General features: G+C 42.9%; 1 protein-coding gene across 4 annotated transcripts in view; it reads right to left on the reverse strand.

The window, feature by feature from the left end:
* CHFR (checkpoint with forkhead and ring finger domains) overlaps nt 1-16,230 on the reverse strand; it is a 56,446-nt gene that overhangs the window by 20,714 nt on the left and 19,502 nt on the right. For 2 of the 4 annotated variants that reach the window (XM_083149917.1, XM_083149926.1), the window contains exons 5-13: nt 12,932-12,991; nt 11,721-11,888; nt 8,777-8,950; nt 6,809-6,959; nt 4,433-4,587; nt 4,097-4,259; nt 3,772-3,908; nt 2,807-2,926; nt 2,598-2,681 (exon numbers count right to left, since the gene is read on the reverse strand). In XM_083149917.1, the coding sequence (XP_083006043.1) occupies nt 2,598-2,681; nt 2,807-2,926; nt 3,772-3,908; nt 4,097-4,259; nt 4,433-4,587; nt 6,809-6,959; nt 8,777-8,950; nt 11,721-11,888; nt 12,932-12,991 (1,212 nt within the window). The remainder of the gene's footprint in view (nt 1-2,597; nt 2,682-2,806; nt 2,927-3,771; nt 3,909-4,096; nt 4,260-4,432; nt 4,588-6,808; nt 6,960-8,776; nt 8,951-11,720; nt 11,889-12,931; nt 12,992-16,230) is intronic. The other 2 variants (XM_083149934.1, XM_083149942.1) reach the window with 2 other exon arrangements.

The raw sequence follows: 16,230 nt of genomic DNA on the forward strand, positions 1-16,230 counted from the left end.
GGCCCTCTAACCCCCAATTATGTCTGCTGTTACCCAGTTTGTTGTATCACGGTCTACTATTGTAAAGCGCAACGGAATCTGCTGCACTATATAAGAAACTGAAAATAAATAAATAAATCTATTGGCAATTTAAAAGTCTCTCAGCCGCACCATAATCTCCTGCCTATTTCAGTCAGTTTTTAATCTTCTTATTACTCTATGTAACAGTTCATGCAAATAAAGTCAAAAACATATATGGATGACACAGGTATGTAGTGATATGACAATGGTCTAGTACAATTAACAATGCAAAACACACATAATTGAATGATGGGCTCTTCTTATAATAGAATACAGTTCTAAAAAGCAAAAGTCTTTGGTAAAAGGTATTGCTGGTTGCTAGCGGCAGTGAGGTGTTTACAAGGGCGGGCCTTAACACTATGTGCACATGCCTTTGCATGTCGATCTTTTGCTTGTCTTAACTAATTGACTTGACTGTCTACCTAGACACTGCAGACCTTTCAATCCACTCGTTAGATCATCTGTGGTAAGAGAGCCACCTAGTGGTAATATTCATTGTTGCCTCCTGTTGACATATATTGCGGTTCTCCTAGGATAGTGTTGTGATTTTTTAATTTGCGGTATTTCTGCCCCTATTTCTTATTGTTAGTATGCTCCAACATGATCCGTAACATTTTATCACTTTATCTATTTGCAACTCAGCAATGACTTAATCTATAGATGATATGTAATTATTTTTATAGTATAAGCTATAGCTAAACAGAGCAGGGAGTAGAGGATTCTAAAGGTGACCATACACTAGAGCAATTTTGACCTATTTCATCGGATTCCGACAAATGATCCTATGAGCATCGGATCAGAATCTGAAGATCGGGAAGGCTACACTCTAGATCAGTGGTAGCCAACCCTAGCCCTCGAGAGCTACCAACAGTTCACATTTTCTAGACAACCTAGCTGCTGCATAGCTGCACTCATTAATCACTGACACATTTTAAAAGATCCACAGATGGAGCTAATTAGCTCACTTGTGATTCTGTGAGGAGACCTGCAAAACATGCACTGTTGGTAGCTCTCGAGGACTAGGGTTGGCTACCCCAGCTCTAGATACTATACATTGTATGCAAAAGACCTACATACAGTCTATCGCATGCAGTTCAGGAGATATTGCATGCAACTGCTTCCCTTGGAGAAGATGCACTAGGGTATGAGCACCGCAATATTTAACTTATTTTCCACCTGACCCAGACTTAGTATTTGCTAGTTACGCAACAGATTTTTATTTTTTAATATGTAATACACGTAACTTTTTTTGGGTTGTTAACACTATTTAAACAATCTGTTATACTGTTCTTTTTATGGGCGTGAATGGAAAGGTCTAGTGTCTAGGTTGACATGCAAAAGGTCTACACTGACAAAAGTGAGATATGGACAATGTCGACATTCACAAGGTCAACACAAGCAAAAGTTTGACATGAAAAAAGTTTTTTTTGGTGTCAGTGTCAAGACCTGTCAACACGGACCCCCAATAAGTGTAGCACACCTGCCAATCGGAGTCCATGTGAATGTTAAATTAGGAAAAAGTCCAAAAATGTGAGAAATATGTGAAAATGACATGTTGACCTTTGGTCAATGTCAACCTTCTGCATGACGACCTTTGGTCAATGTCAACCTTCTGCATGACGACCTTTGGTCAATGTCAACCTTCTGCATGACGACCTTTGGTCAATGTCAACCTTCTGCATGACGACCTTTGGTCAATGTCAACCTTCTGCATGACGACCTTTGGTCAATGTCAACCTTCTGCATGACGACCTTTGGTCAATGTCAACCTTCTGCATGACGACCTTTGGTCAATGTCAACCTTCTGCATGACGACCTTTGGTCAATGTCAACCTTCTGCATGACGACCTTTGGTCAATGTCAACCTTTTGCATGACGACCTTTGGTCAATGTCAACCTTTTGTCAATGTTGAACTAGACACTGTAGATCTAATCAACTGGAACCGCTTAACCAGTTCTATTTTAAAAAATGTACGAGGGGTTACCCAAAAGAAACCGGAATAGTGTTCCAGAAGGTGGGGTGCTTTGTAGTATGGGCTTCCGCTGCTAGGTCAATGTTTTAGAAACTCTTCTGAGGGTGTATGCCCAACAAAGTTGCGGGGGAAGGCAGCGTTTGACTCAAGTGTTTTTGTTTGATTTAAGACACCAAAACCCCATTGCTTGAAGATTCTCATGCACCAAAAGGGGAGTGACAGTAGCACAGATGTATAAGGAACACATCTGTATCTGGGTACATACCATTTTAATTGAGGTCTTTTTTTAAGAATATCTACATTTATAGAAGGAAAAGGCTTTTACATGGGATTTTTTTTGTAAGGAAGGAAAAAGTGGTTTTGCTACTTTAAAGGGATACATCCTAGTTGGAAATAGGTGTGGGTTAATCATGTCTAAATGTGCCCTGTTTTCTAAGTGAATGTGAAGGATTTTATACTATGTATAAAAAATCTTCACTTCTGATAGAATGGTTGTGAGTGAGCATCACCCATGCGGACAACAAACAAAAAACAAATGCAGCAATTAGGAATAAAGCAGCTTACCACAAAATGGAGCCAAACAGCCAAAGCAGCCCATTCTGCTGCATCCCCAATACATGTGACAGAAAGGCTGCAAACAGGCAGTGCCTGTGAAAGCAAAAACAAGGTCAAGGAGGTGCAATAATATGGATATTGGTAATGGAGAATGAAACAGGTGGCAATAAGTGTTTAAAATGACATTTTAAAACTCAGTAGACATAGTCAGCCCTTACATTGTTGTGGGGCCACATGTGGATTCTGCTCCCGTTCACTTCTCCTGTCCGGCATTGGCTGAAAGCAGCAGGTACATATCACATGACTTCCCTGGGAAGAGCATACATATTCCTGGGCAACTAAAATAAAAAGGCACAGGGAAAAAAAAGAAAGAAGTGATGAAAATGCCATTAAAATTGTTCTTACAAAATAAATTAGGTGCGAATAATGGTCCTTCAATATTTAACGCCCCCTGTCCAGGATTGCAAAAATCTAGCCTCTACATTATACAATTGGTAAAATATGCAACATGTGGCTCCAAGAGTCCATAGAGAGGAAACAAACAGACCCTCTAAACCCATTACTTGAGAGGCGGAAAAGCAATGGTATTAATATTTTATTCACTTACATGTCAAGTCTCTGATACCATTTTCAGACCACCCAAAAAAAACTTTTCGGTTGTGTGAAAGAACCACTGATCAAATTCCCAGGTCAAACAACCTAGCATTTCAGCCCTGGTCATTACCAGGGTTGAACACAAGTCTGACCCGGGTTGCTGTGCAGTGTGAACAGGTAACCTGGGTAGAGCGACCCAGGTCCCGTTCACACTATGGAGACAGCAGCAATTGGAGACTGCGTCAGCTCCACCCCCACCGCTGTCTCAATTCCTATTGCGGGGTCACTTAAAAGATTGCAAATGCCAGGTCGCTCCCAGGACTGGCCAGTGTCCAACTACCAGGTGCGACCTGGCATTTGCGGTGTGAAAGGGTAACATACAAGTGCACATACACTTGGGTTATTCAATTAACCTGTCAGTTACTTTTGGAGTGTGGGGTGAAACCACGCTCCAAATATACAAAATCCCACACAGAATGGGCTGTGGAAGGGAAGGGAAACTCATGACCATGTGCTGTGAGGCAGGAAGGCTTACCACAATGCTATACATTGATTAGGTCATAGCACATAGTAATGTTAACAAACAAACCTGCAGGAAAGTTGGCTGAGGTAGAAGGGGCGTCCCTCAAAGTCCGTAACGCTTCCGTTTCAATGGGTAGTGGATAAGGTGGGGACTGCATGTGTCTAATATATCCTGGGCACTGTCGGCAGACTGTGTAGGGTTGACTAAAATAAAGCAAATCAAGTCAATAAAAAGTAATATATAAATACAGTAATACATAAATACTAAAGTAATTGAGGACACAAATATCTTCAGGTGTCGCTTCCCTGCAGAAAAAGCTTGTATTCAAAAAAGTAGAATAAAAATCAGAGCAAAAAATGTCACAAACTTCATACAAATTTGAGTCACAAACCTAATGTCTGAGGATTCACTGTCAACGTCCGACAGCTCAAGCAGGTCTTCAGAGCTACCGTCTTCATCGGAGAATGACCGGCGCACCTTAGGCTGCAGCATATCTTGTGTGATCTTGTTGCGAGCATCCATGCTGCGCCTGTCTTCCTCACTGCGGCACTTCTCTGTAGTTCGCAGGAGTAGGGCACATGCGTCACAGGAATATATTAGCACAAAAATCACATAAACAGTATTTCAACTTTCACTTAGAATACAGATTAAATGTGATCACATTTGAATGTTTTACTGCTTTTGAACATAAAAATAAAAAAAAGAAAAGTATGGGTCCTGGACTTGCCTGGGTGCTGGATCAGATAGGCTTCCACTAGATTGTTAAGGATATGATTTTTACAAATACGTTCAACAGGACACCGGCAAGTGGGGCAGAGGGATGAACGCTCCATCCACCCGGAGTAACAGGCAGCACAGAATGTGTGCATGCAGGGCTGCAAACTGACAGAACAAGGTTCATTCAAAAAGTTACATTGCTTAAACACACCACAGCTATACTGGTTTAGTCTACCCCACGTGGTTGATTGCGATTGAAAAAGGCTATAAAAGCACTTTCTGAACACACATTTAAAAGGTTGTAATAATGGGGCAGATTTACTGAGCCTGGTGAAGTGGAAAAATGGGCAATAACATACCAGAAAATTAGCACCAGTGAAGTTAAAGACAGGGTCTGAAAATGACAGTTAGGGGCTGACTAGTTGCTGCATTATCACCAGCCACTTTATCACTTCGCCAGGCTTAATAAATCTGCCCCATTATTACACCTTTTATACAAAAGGTCTCACTTGACTCGAACTACACACATACAGGTAAGCCTCAAACAAAACAAAAAGTGCACCTCAGCGCAGTAAGGCATATTAATAACATACAAAAAAAAAAAAAAAACACATTCCACCATAGGCTGGTAGAATTGCCATCATATATGTTTGGGGCCTGAATACCAGATGGAAAATATTGGACCCCTGTCCTGGGTATGAAGGAAAAGGTCCACTTAATCCTTAATATAGGATAGTTGTGTGGGTCTGCCTTACCTGCTCGCTGAGATCCGAACAATCACTGCCCAGCAAGCATTTCTGAATCGGGCTCATAGTCTCCAGCCCTCTCTACCAATGTGTTTTGACTGGTCAACAATCTTTTTACAGCCTATTGTGGAATGTATTTTAATTTTGTATATTATCTAATACATTTACTGTAACGTTCGCACCACTCTGTACTGCTTCTCATAGTCCCTAGTTGCCCCAATTGCATATATACAGATGACAGGTGATCAATATACTGATACCGACATCGGAGGGCAGACCCCAACTCTCCCTGCTAGTGACTAAGCCTAACACCACAGCCCAGCCCCCCCCCCCCTTACACCCCCACCGTGCATTTTGGTGCCGAAACCTTACACCCCCTCCCCTCATAATGCCCGAAGTCCCCCCACAGTCAACATCTGGTGGCAGTCGGGATCACTGGGATGCTGACTGCATCACACACCTTTGTATGAGACTGAATGCGTACATACTTTACATTTTTCAAGACTAATGTACCCTTCCCCTTTTAGCTTTCTTTCTGTTTTAGAATATCCTATTTAAAATTCATGACATACAAAATATAAAAAAAAAAAGACAATCAACAAATTTTTCCTATGAACATCACAAGTGTTCTTATAAAATATGAATAAACCATGGATGAAAAAAGGGAGAGAGACTGTTACAGCCTTCACGATAGCATGGCAGTGCATAAAACTAATTCCATGAAGGTTGTGCAAAGTCTCCCACTCCCCCTTGTGTGAATATACTGGTGCATCAGATTCCAGCAAAAGCTAATCATTTTAAACACCATATACCAGGCATAGGCAACCTGTGGCTCTTCAGTTGTTGTGAAACTACAATCCCAGCAGGCCATGCCAAAGTTTTAGAACTCCAATAGCAAAACTGTGGCAAGGCATGGGACTTAGTTTCATAACAGCTAGGGAGCCACATGTTGCCTACGCCTGCCCTATAGATAGTACAATAAATTCATCTTTTAACATAAGGAATAAGACTTGAGCCCCACATACACTAGGTGATATGGTTTACAATATCACTCAAAAGGGTTTTCTGAGCAATATGTTCACAATATCGCCTAGTGTGTACACCCAACATTAATGATGGCGCTCCCGCATATAATTAACGACCCCCTGCCTCATCCTGCATGAGGTCCTGATTAAGGACTGGTCACTTCCTCCACCGCACGCTCCCTTTTGAGCTAGCATTGGAGAGTGTGTATGCACTTGCCAATTCCAGCACCTCCACTAGGTCCCCTGAAGCAGCTAATATCGGCATCGTTGGGGATCGGCTTGTGTGTAGGTGGCTTTATAATTTAGAGGTCGTAAAGTACACAAGATGGTAGAAGACACATTACTCAAATATAAATTAGACATCCCTGCTATAAATTTTGTGGGAAATTTACTAAGATGGGAATTAGACTTTACATGTCATATTGCTATGGGCAACCAATCAGAATCTACTTCTTATTTATTTAGCACCCTCTAAAAGGTAGTAGACAGGATTTGATTGGTTGCCCATAGCAACATCACATGCGAAGTCTAATTCTGATCTTAATAAATTTCCCCCTTAATGTCAGAGTAAAAACGTAACAAATGAGTTGTTTCGAGCTAATCTCTAAATGTTACCTGACACAATCATGCAGCAGTTCTTGGCAAATAATGCAGGTCAGGGTCTCTTCCATCTTGTCTGGCTTCAAACTAGCCGATTTAGCATCATCAGGTGCGCCTTTTGCATCACTGGCTGGTGCGGGGTTATGGCCACTTGTACCACTGGTTTCTAAATGAAGAGATATACATATATATTTGTAAATATATGGTAAAAAAAAAAATCAATATTCTCCTTTAGAAAAAGGTCAAAAAGTTGATAACTCCCAATTTCATAATGGAATAACTCCTCCCCCCCCCCCCCCCCAAAAAAAATAAACTTACTGTTCCTCCAAATCTTTAGAATATCATTACTATTCTCCAACAACTGCCCTGTGAACATCAAGAGCAACTAGATGGGCAACACTTTCCTTTTCCAAAATATATTTCAAGGGATGCGACCCTCCATCCAATATACAGAGGTCAATATATTAAATGGTCTCTATATTTCAAGGATGCCTTTAAGTGCCACCCAGCTGTTTTTCTATACCCGTCTCAATACTGAAGATAGTGTCTATAGTGAACGCATGTGAAATACGATATAAGGTAACAACAGATTTTGCATATCGATATGCAATTAACAATTTACTATCCCAAAGAACAACTTAAGCTTACATCTGTGCACACATAAGGATGTTCGCCTAAAAGATGTAGACCGAGAACATCAATTAATACATTCTCTCAATGAAAATTAAAAAAATAGGACAAGGCATTCCGGAAGAACTGTGTAAAAATCACAATGAACACATGAAACAGCGCTAATCTAAAAATATGTGCACCAGCGCTGAAAGTTAATTCATCACCACATGGATAAATACAACTTCAGGTATATATAAAAAATTATTATTAGTACAAACACCTGCATCAATCGGTGGCCATCTATAAATGTATCACATATTATCTTGCAAATGTACTACTAAAAAATAATAATAATTCTGGGGCACTGTGTTTTTACAGTACAGCAACCCTATTCTAGCGATCAGTGACGTGCAGTGGTAGCTATGTACAGAGAGGCACTGCCACAGCCACCCCTCACCACCAGGTGCACCAGGAGAGATCCGGACAAAAGCGGCACTTCCAGCAGCTTAATTAACAGGGGCTGCTGTGACTGGATGGCAGCTGAATCTGCTGTCAATGAAGCACTTCTCAAAGTGCTTTTTACCATTTTTTTGATGGTTTTTTTAGCCCACGGCTTAGCCCCCCCTCCGGCACTTCATCTACTTACACTTATCAGAGGGAAGCTCCGCTTATCAGTTCTTCCCAAACTAATGTAAATTTTACAAATTACTAAAATAATATGAAGAAAATACAGAATGTGACACAGGTATATTTTTTTGTATTATTTTAAACAAAATTAATGGGGAAGCACTGCCTATCCTGACTGCCTGTCCCTGCTAGCGATTACAAACTACAGCCCTGTAGCTCCTTTCCTATCATGGTGCAAATTTACACACAATTGTACTACAAGTCTCATATATTATAAACCATACAATATCTAATTTAGGGTGGCCAATCCAGGAATCGATAAGAACCCGGGATTTGACCCGAAAACCACCAGAATTTAAAATTCCAGGAATGGAGTTTCCAATCCCAGATTAGACTGCGCTTCCGAATCCCAGGATTGAAAATATGACCTTGGCATCCCTAATCCCATTGTCTGTGTCTGAAACCACTGGATATGTATGAATAATTTAATTACACCTAAGTAGGAGCCAATTTCATTTAAACCTACAGATAATTTTTTCATATTTTTGCTCAATTATGTATTATTAGGTGCTGCGGAACCCTTGTGGCACCATATATGTAAATAACAAACAAAAACAACATGGTGTGCCTGTAGACCTCAAGAATTTTTTTTTTTAATTAGGTGGATTCACATCAAAATGTGGGTGTTCCCTCTGTAATGTTCACCAGATGTGTTTTGGGGACACTAGCCAAGTGAACACTAACCTATTTTCAGTCGTTTTTTAGGAGGAGGAAGAGGATGATCCTGGTCTGTGATAGATTTAGGAAGAGGGATGCCAGCTGTATCACTGGTCTCCGCTGGAATATTCTGACTGCCCAGTGATGCTTTGGACCGCAGGTCATGTTGATGCTTTGCTGTTGTTGCTGCAGAGACAACTTCTGGGAATATACGGTGTGCAAAGGAAGAGTTACTGGCTGAGTATATAAAAAAAATCTTAAAAATATATCTATTACAACCACACTTGGGATCATATCCACTTAGTTTTAAATATATTCAGAAAAATGGAGGGAGAAACAAGTTTACAGAGGAGAAAGTCTCTTGAAACTGAAAGTTGATAAATCAATGGGGCCAGATGGGAACATCCAAGGATACTAAAAAGCTTAAAAGGAGCTGGTAAAACCATTAAACAGAATTATTCAACCAGTCAATACAGATGGAGTAGGTCTGATCCTGGCAGGGGATGGCGCTGGCGTCGCCAGCCGCCATCCCCCGCCAGTGCCATGGCGATGGCGAGAAGGGGGCGTGCGCGTCCCCTTCCGACGGCGCTTCCATCCGTTCCCCCGGGTCCCCACCGCCTGCCCGCACCCCCCCCCCTAACCCTGTCCGTCTCCATGAGGCGGAGACGGACAGGGTTTCAGTCGCGCTGGCGACGGAGACTGAGACGCGCGTGCGTCTCAGTATATTCGCTGGCGAGGCTGCTGGCGGGTCGCCAGAGGGGACGTCCTGGCGACCCGCCAGCAAGGATGGGAACTACCCCATCTGTAGCTACTGGACTGGAAAATAGCAAATGTAGCCCCACTGCACAAAAGTGGAAGCAAGGAAGAGGTAAGTAACTACCGACAGGAAAATGTAATGGAAATCAGAGTTGTAGAAAATCTCAAAAACCAGCAACTTACAGGATCCTAAACAGCATGGGTTTACTGGAGGGAGAACATGTCAAACAAATCTTATTGAGTTTTTGACTGGGTGACTAAAGTAATAGATCGGGGGGGGGGGGGGGGGGCTGTAGATGTAGCTTATATAGACTTTAGTAAGGCTTTTGATACTGTCCCACATCGCAGACTATTAAACAAACTTGAAAGTTTGGGTTTGGATTCTAAGATGGTTGAATGGATGAGATCTTGGTTGCAGGATAGAAAACAGAGTTGTAGTAAGTGGAGTGCAGTCACAGGAGGGAAAGGTTACATGTAGAGTACCCCAGAGATCTGTACTTGGACCAGTGCTTTTAATATCTTTATTATTGACATTGCAAATGGAATTTAAGGTAAAATATGCCATTTTGCAAATGACACAAAAGGTAAGAAACCGGGTAGACACACCAGGAGGGGTAAAACAAATGATTGATGATCTAGGTAGATTAGAGGAATGATCAAGAGCATGGCAACTACAGTTTAATGCAAAAAATACAGAGAGGAATCTAGGTGTCACTATTTCAGGTGACTTAAAAGCAGGTAGGCAATGTAACAAAGCATCGTTACATTGCCTCTTCGCTCCTTTACTGACCGCCAACTGACCTCTCACCTAATCACCTCCTCCCACTCCCGTGTCCAAGACTTCTCTCGCGCTGCCCCCTTGCACTGGAACAACCTCCCGCCACCCATCAGGCTTTCTGATTCCCTTACCTCCTTCAAGCCCTCCCTCAAAACCCACTTTTTTCGACTAGCCTATCCCTCCTCCTAACCTCTTTTGATCCTCCTATCCTGCCTCCATTCCTACTTATCCTATTGTTTTTCGTTCGTCCACCCACCTATTTTTAGTATGTTAACTCTTATGAGTAGGGCCCTCCTTCCTCACGTACTCACCCTACCTCTTTACCTAATCTGTGCTCCTGTCCTGTTCTTCCCTTCCTCTACTTCATCTTCAGTCTCCTCGACAATTTTGACACCTACTTCTGAACTGATGCTGATTTTAGTTCTACCAGCTATACCCCTATTTATACTGTATTTTTCAACACACCCTGTACGTTACCTTGTAATTTTTTTGTGTTTGCTATGTACGGCGCTGCGGACACTTTGCGGCGCCTTATAAATAAACGTACTACTAATGATGAAGGCAAGTCAGATGCTTGGTTGCATAGTGAGAAGATTCAGCAGTAGAAAGAAAAAAGTAACAATTCCATTGAATAGGTCATTGGTACGACCTCATCTAGAGTACTATGTTTAATTCTGGAGGCCATATCATCAGAAGGATATAAATACATTAGAGACTGTACAAAGAAGGGCAACTAAAATGGTGCAGGGCCTACATCACAATAAACTTACCCGGAAAGACTAAAATATCTTAATATGTATACTTTAGAGCAGAGAAGGAAAAGGGGGGAAATTATAGAAACTTTCAAATATATCCAGGGTTTTAACAAGGTACAGGAGGGAGACATTCTTAACAGAAATAGGAGCAACAGAAGACAAGGACATTTATTTACCCGACATGTATCCCTCCCCATTTTAACTTTTTCTCTGTACCCCCATTTTGTACTCCTGTATGTATGCCATTAAAATGTAATAAAGATCTATTATTAAGAAATAAAAAAAGAACACAAGGACATGCACTGAAACTAGAGGGAGGAAGAATTACATTACAGTGGATAAGTGGAATAGCCTCCCATCAAAAGGTGGTAGAAGTAAACACAGTAGAACAATTTAAACATGCTTGGGATAGCCATATTGATATCCTTATAAAGAAATAAGGATCAAATATGGTTTGAGGTAACAGGTTTAAAAAAAAAGGGGCAGACGAGATAAGCAAAGTTTCTTATCTGCTGTCAAATTCTATGTTTCTAGTCTCTGCAGAAATAATCCTGTAAAATGTCCAGAATATATATTTCTTACATGCAGATGTACAAGAGCTACGCTCCAAAGCAAGATTTATACATTACTTGCCACTGAGAAGATTTATAGCTTCTTCATATATTTAGCCAATTGCTCAAACCTGCTGGGGGCGGCTGAATCTGTATGGTAGAATCTGTCTCATGAGCAGAGGTAGTGGGTGTGCTGAAGAGGTCAGATGTGGAGGTGGAAGGTTGAGGTTCTTCACAGGTCAATGAAGAGTCTTGAAGGGAAGACAAAGTCTGAGTCTCATCTGCTTCTTCTGAGGTATCTGCAAACAATTCAGAATGGATGAAGAGAAACTTACACAACTAAGGTTTGTAGCTACTACTGAACCCAACATTCACTGTCTGCACTATTGGAAGTATAGTACAACATTACATTTGTTTCTCTCTCTGCTCTCTTTTTTAAATCACAGGTTTGACACATTTCAGTCACTGACCTCTCCACAGAAATGCATCAACTACAGTACTTGGTAATTAATGGTCAATCTTACATGAACTGCTGGTCTCATGTCATGCCACATCTCAATTGGTTGAAAGGAGTATTAAACAAATATTCTGAATATTTCAATTGAAATATTGACATCAGCGCCCACAATTCCTGATCTGCCAGCAACACCAACTGGATTAAACATGTTACAAAAATTACAGGAATCTGGATTTTTAAATATGTTTCATATTCCCGATTCCCCGACCCAGCCATCAGGGGATCAGGACAATGCAGCAATTTATTGCTGATGTTTAAGTGACAGAACTCTTCCTGTATTTCACAGAGGAGCCTATCTGTGGTAACAGGGTATCTCTGTCTAATGAGACCTGTGAGTGAGTACAGCTGGTATATAGAAAAGCAGGAGTGCTGTGAGATTGGGCTGAGGAGTTCTATTGCACATCATCATAAGAAGAGCACTTCAACAGTCGCTTTGCTGGGTAACCACACTCATGCCTCCCAACTTTCTTAATAGTAGAATAGGGACACTCGTGCGCCTGAAAAGGGGGTGTGGACTATGCAAATGAGGGCACATATTATGCAAATTAAGTCGCGTCCCTTTTTCGGTTGCGAATAGACACTGTGCGCATGCGCACAGCATCTATTCGGTCAGATTGGGGGGGGGGGGGGGGGAGACTCCCACTGCCCCCCCCCCCCACCTCAGCAGGACACTGCCAGCCGCAGGAAGGATGCGGAAACGTCCCCAAAAAACGGGACGTTCCCGCGTTTAGCGCGACAGTTGGGAGGTATGCACACTGAAGGTGAACGAGGATAAATGTTTCCCTAACTACTTCTCAGTGAAAAAAGGCTAATAAGAGAACATACCTGTTGATTCTTGCATACTGTCTTGTGCTGAATTGAAGGACTTGTACAGATATGCAACATCTAGAAACAAAAACTAAAATTTAGCAGAATTGACAGCTGAAAATAAAAGCTTTTCACAGTATGTATAAATCTGGCTAAACGGTCTCACATTAAACTGGTGTCAAGGGAGAAAAAAGGATTTTGGTACATATCAATAAATCATTTGTCCAATTCCATAGGGGACACTGGAGTTATACTGGGGAATATAGGGGTAAGGAGTGGAGCCTGGTAATTAAATTCGGTACTTGTTTCCTAGAACGGTGTCCAGATTTGCTACGTATGGCACCGTAGGGTAATTGCATCGCATGGGCCATTATAACGGCATGCGATGCAATTTTTTCATGTAATTTTTTATTTTTTTTACACCACAATATCGCATCACATGTCCCGCAAAATCGCATGCGATCACATGTGATTTTATAGGGTGTGCAATGCCATGGCATTAGGTATATAATAATATGATTGTAAGTCCCAAAAATAGAGGTAATGCGCACCCCCCCCCACCCCGAATGTGACGAGCGCAGTGAGCCACCGAGCCCGAAGCGGGGACGCAGAATACTTTACATGTATCGCCACGCTTCGGATTGGCATGGATAGTGTGGGGGGTGCGTTAAACCTATTTTTTGAGACATACAATTATATGATTGCATACCTAATGTCATGTCATGCAATTTTACTGCAGATGCGATGCGAGAGCAGTGAATAAATTACATAGGAAAATCACATCGCCGTAAAATGGCCCATGCGATGCGATTTCACTACGCAGAATAGCCCACTAAGCAAATTGCTTAGTGGGCGCCATGCTCACCTTAAATTCTTTATGAATTGGAGCTGGCTCCTCCCCCTCTATACCCTCATGGTCCTCAGTGAAGATTACCCAAGCTCAGAGACAGAGCAGAAAGAAAGCAGGGGCCAGAAGGACTGCACCATTTAATCAATGTATGCAACAACTACATGCTCTAGACAAGAACCAAAAACAGAAAGGCATGCAACAGCAATACAAAACACAGAAACAATCAACAACTGCACCAGGGCCACTCAGTGCACCTATGTAATGAGAGAAAGGTATTTTTTGCTAAGAACCAAAGTTCGGTTTTATCCTTGATTCCCTGGGAGATATTGGAGTTACACTTGGGACATCCCAAAGCTGGTCTCCTAGGCAGGAAGGTACTGAGGGGGTAGATGTATTAAGCAGTGATAAGGGAGGATAAGTGATAAAGTGCCTTTATCACTGGCCATTCAGCGCCTGACTGTTAAGTTACAGGCTGGGTTTAAAAATGGACAGTTAGGAGCTGATTGGCAAGTGATAAAGTAACGGCCAATTTTTCACTTTTCTGTTATCACTGCTTCAGACATCTACCTCTGAGAAACTTGCAGCACCAAGCGTCCAAACTCAGCTTCTGCAGGTGCAAAAGAATCAAACTGTAGGGGGGTGGCTACCATCAGTATGGACTAACACACGAATTGCAGTGCTCCCTCCTTTACATCTTCTGCTATCCATCCTGTGTCCCTCCCCTTGGGCCAAATTGATCTGCAAGGCAAGGGGAGGGAACGGATCTCATGTTACCTCCTGGGGTCCAGAAAAGTGACTGGGGTCTGGAAGGACACTGCGCCTACTGTACTCATATTGGATGACCATTGAGGAGATGACACACTGCTGTTAAAGCAAGTAAGATCAAGCCGAGTTCTAGAATGTTAATTGGAAGAAGAGTCTCCTGGCAAGACTGCTGATCCTGAAAATGAGCATGCAGAATCACAGTACCCCAACTCCTCATGCTGCCATCGGTGATCATAAGTACCCAATCTTAGATCAAAAAACAATTAACTGCCCCGTGGTGATCAGCATTTAACCAGAGAACAGAAAGAAGGGTACTTGTTTCCTAGCACGGCCACACCGATTAGCATCGGGATGGTCGTGTCGGAAAAATCGCGTCGGTCGCATCGCATGCGATTTGGTCGCATGCGATGCGACCGATGCGATCCGATTTTTACATTGGATCCAATGTAAAATGGTCCCTGGGACCCGATTTTACATAGGATTCAATGTAAAATAGCCCCCAGACCCCAATTTCAGCACCCCTGATGGTTGAAATGGCCCCTCATTGGTAACGCCACCCCACGATTGACGCTAACCCGAAGCGTGGCGAGCGCAGCGAGCCCGCGAGGGGCGGCGGTGCGCGTCCTCCGACCTTTTCATACTCCTACTATCCACGTCGGCGTGGAGTTGAGAATAGAATAGTGTGGTGAGCGCAGCGAGCCACCGAGCCCGAAGCGTGGCGAGCGCAGCGAGCCCCGCGAGGGGACGCGGATACCTGTGAAGCCCGCGAGGGGACGCGGATACCTGTGAAGGTATCCACGTCCCCTCGCTGCGCTCGCCACACTATTCTATTCTCAACTCCACGCCGACGTGGATAGTAGGGGTATGAAAAGGTCGGAGGACGCGCACCGCCGCCCCTCGCGGGCTCGCCACGCTTCGGGTTGGCGTCAATAGTGGGGTGGCGTTTACAATGTGGGGGCATGACAGAGCCATATACAATGAGAAATGGCCCATATTGGCCCCTTTCCCATTGATTACTATGTGAAGATGGACTTAATCAAGTCCATCTTATCTTGTGCCATTATAATGGCACAAGACCGACACGATCAACGCGATTTCAATGTTAAAAATATTTTAACATTGAAGCCTATGGAGAAATCGGGTCCATCGCGTCGGTCGCATCGTGTGCCATGTTAAGGCACACGACGCGACCGACGCGATGGACCCGATGGACGCGATTTCTCCATAGGCTTCAATGTTAAAATATTTTAACATTGAAGCCTATGGAGAATCGGGTCCATCGCGTCGGTCGCGTCGTGTGCCTTATTAAAGGCACACGACCGACGCGATGGACCCGATTTTCCATTTGCCGGTAAAATGGACCTGATTTGAAAGAAAATCGGGTCCATCGTGGGCATCGTGTGCCTTAAAGTTAAGGCACACGACCAAGAAGATTGTGGCCGTGCTAGGAAACAAGTACCGAAAGAAGAATTGGAGAAGACAGATGAACAAACTAGCATATCTGAAGATGGGACCCTGTTTACTTGGAGAGTAAGCCCAATTGAAGCATCTGAAAAAGAAAGGTACATGTGTAATATCACGGTGCCCGTTACGTAGTTAGCGTAGCGTATGTCAGATTCTGCATAGTGTTCCCATGGCCAGCGTAGTCAGCGTCCCTGTCAGATTCGGGGTAGTGGTCCCGCGGCCAGCGTATAGTCAGCAT

Source organism: Crinia signifera, chromosome 1 (assembly GCF_055691185.1).
Source record: "Crinia signifera chromosome 1, ASM5569118v1, whole genome shotgun sequence".
In the NCBI taxonomy this organism is placed as follows: Eukaryota; Metazoa; Chordata; class Amphibia; order Anura; family Myobatrachidae; genus Crinia; species Crinia signifera.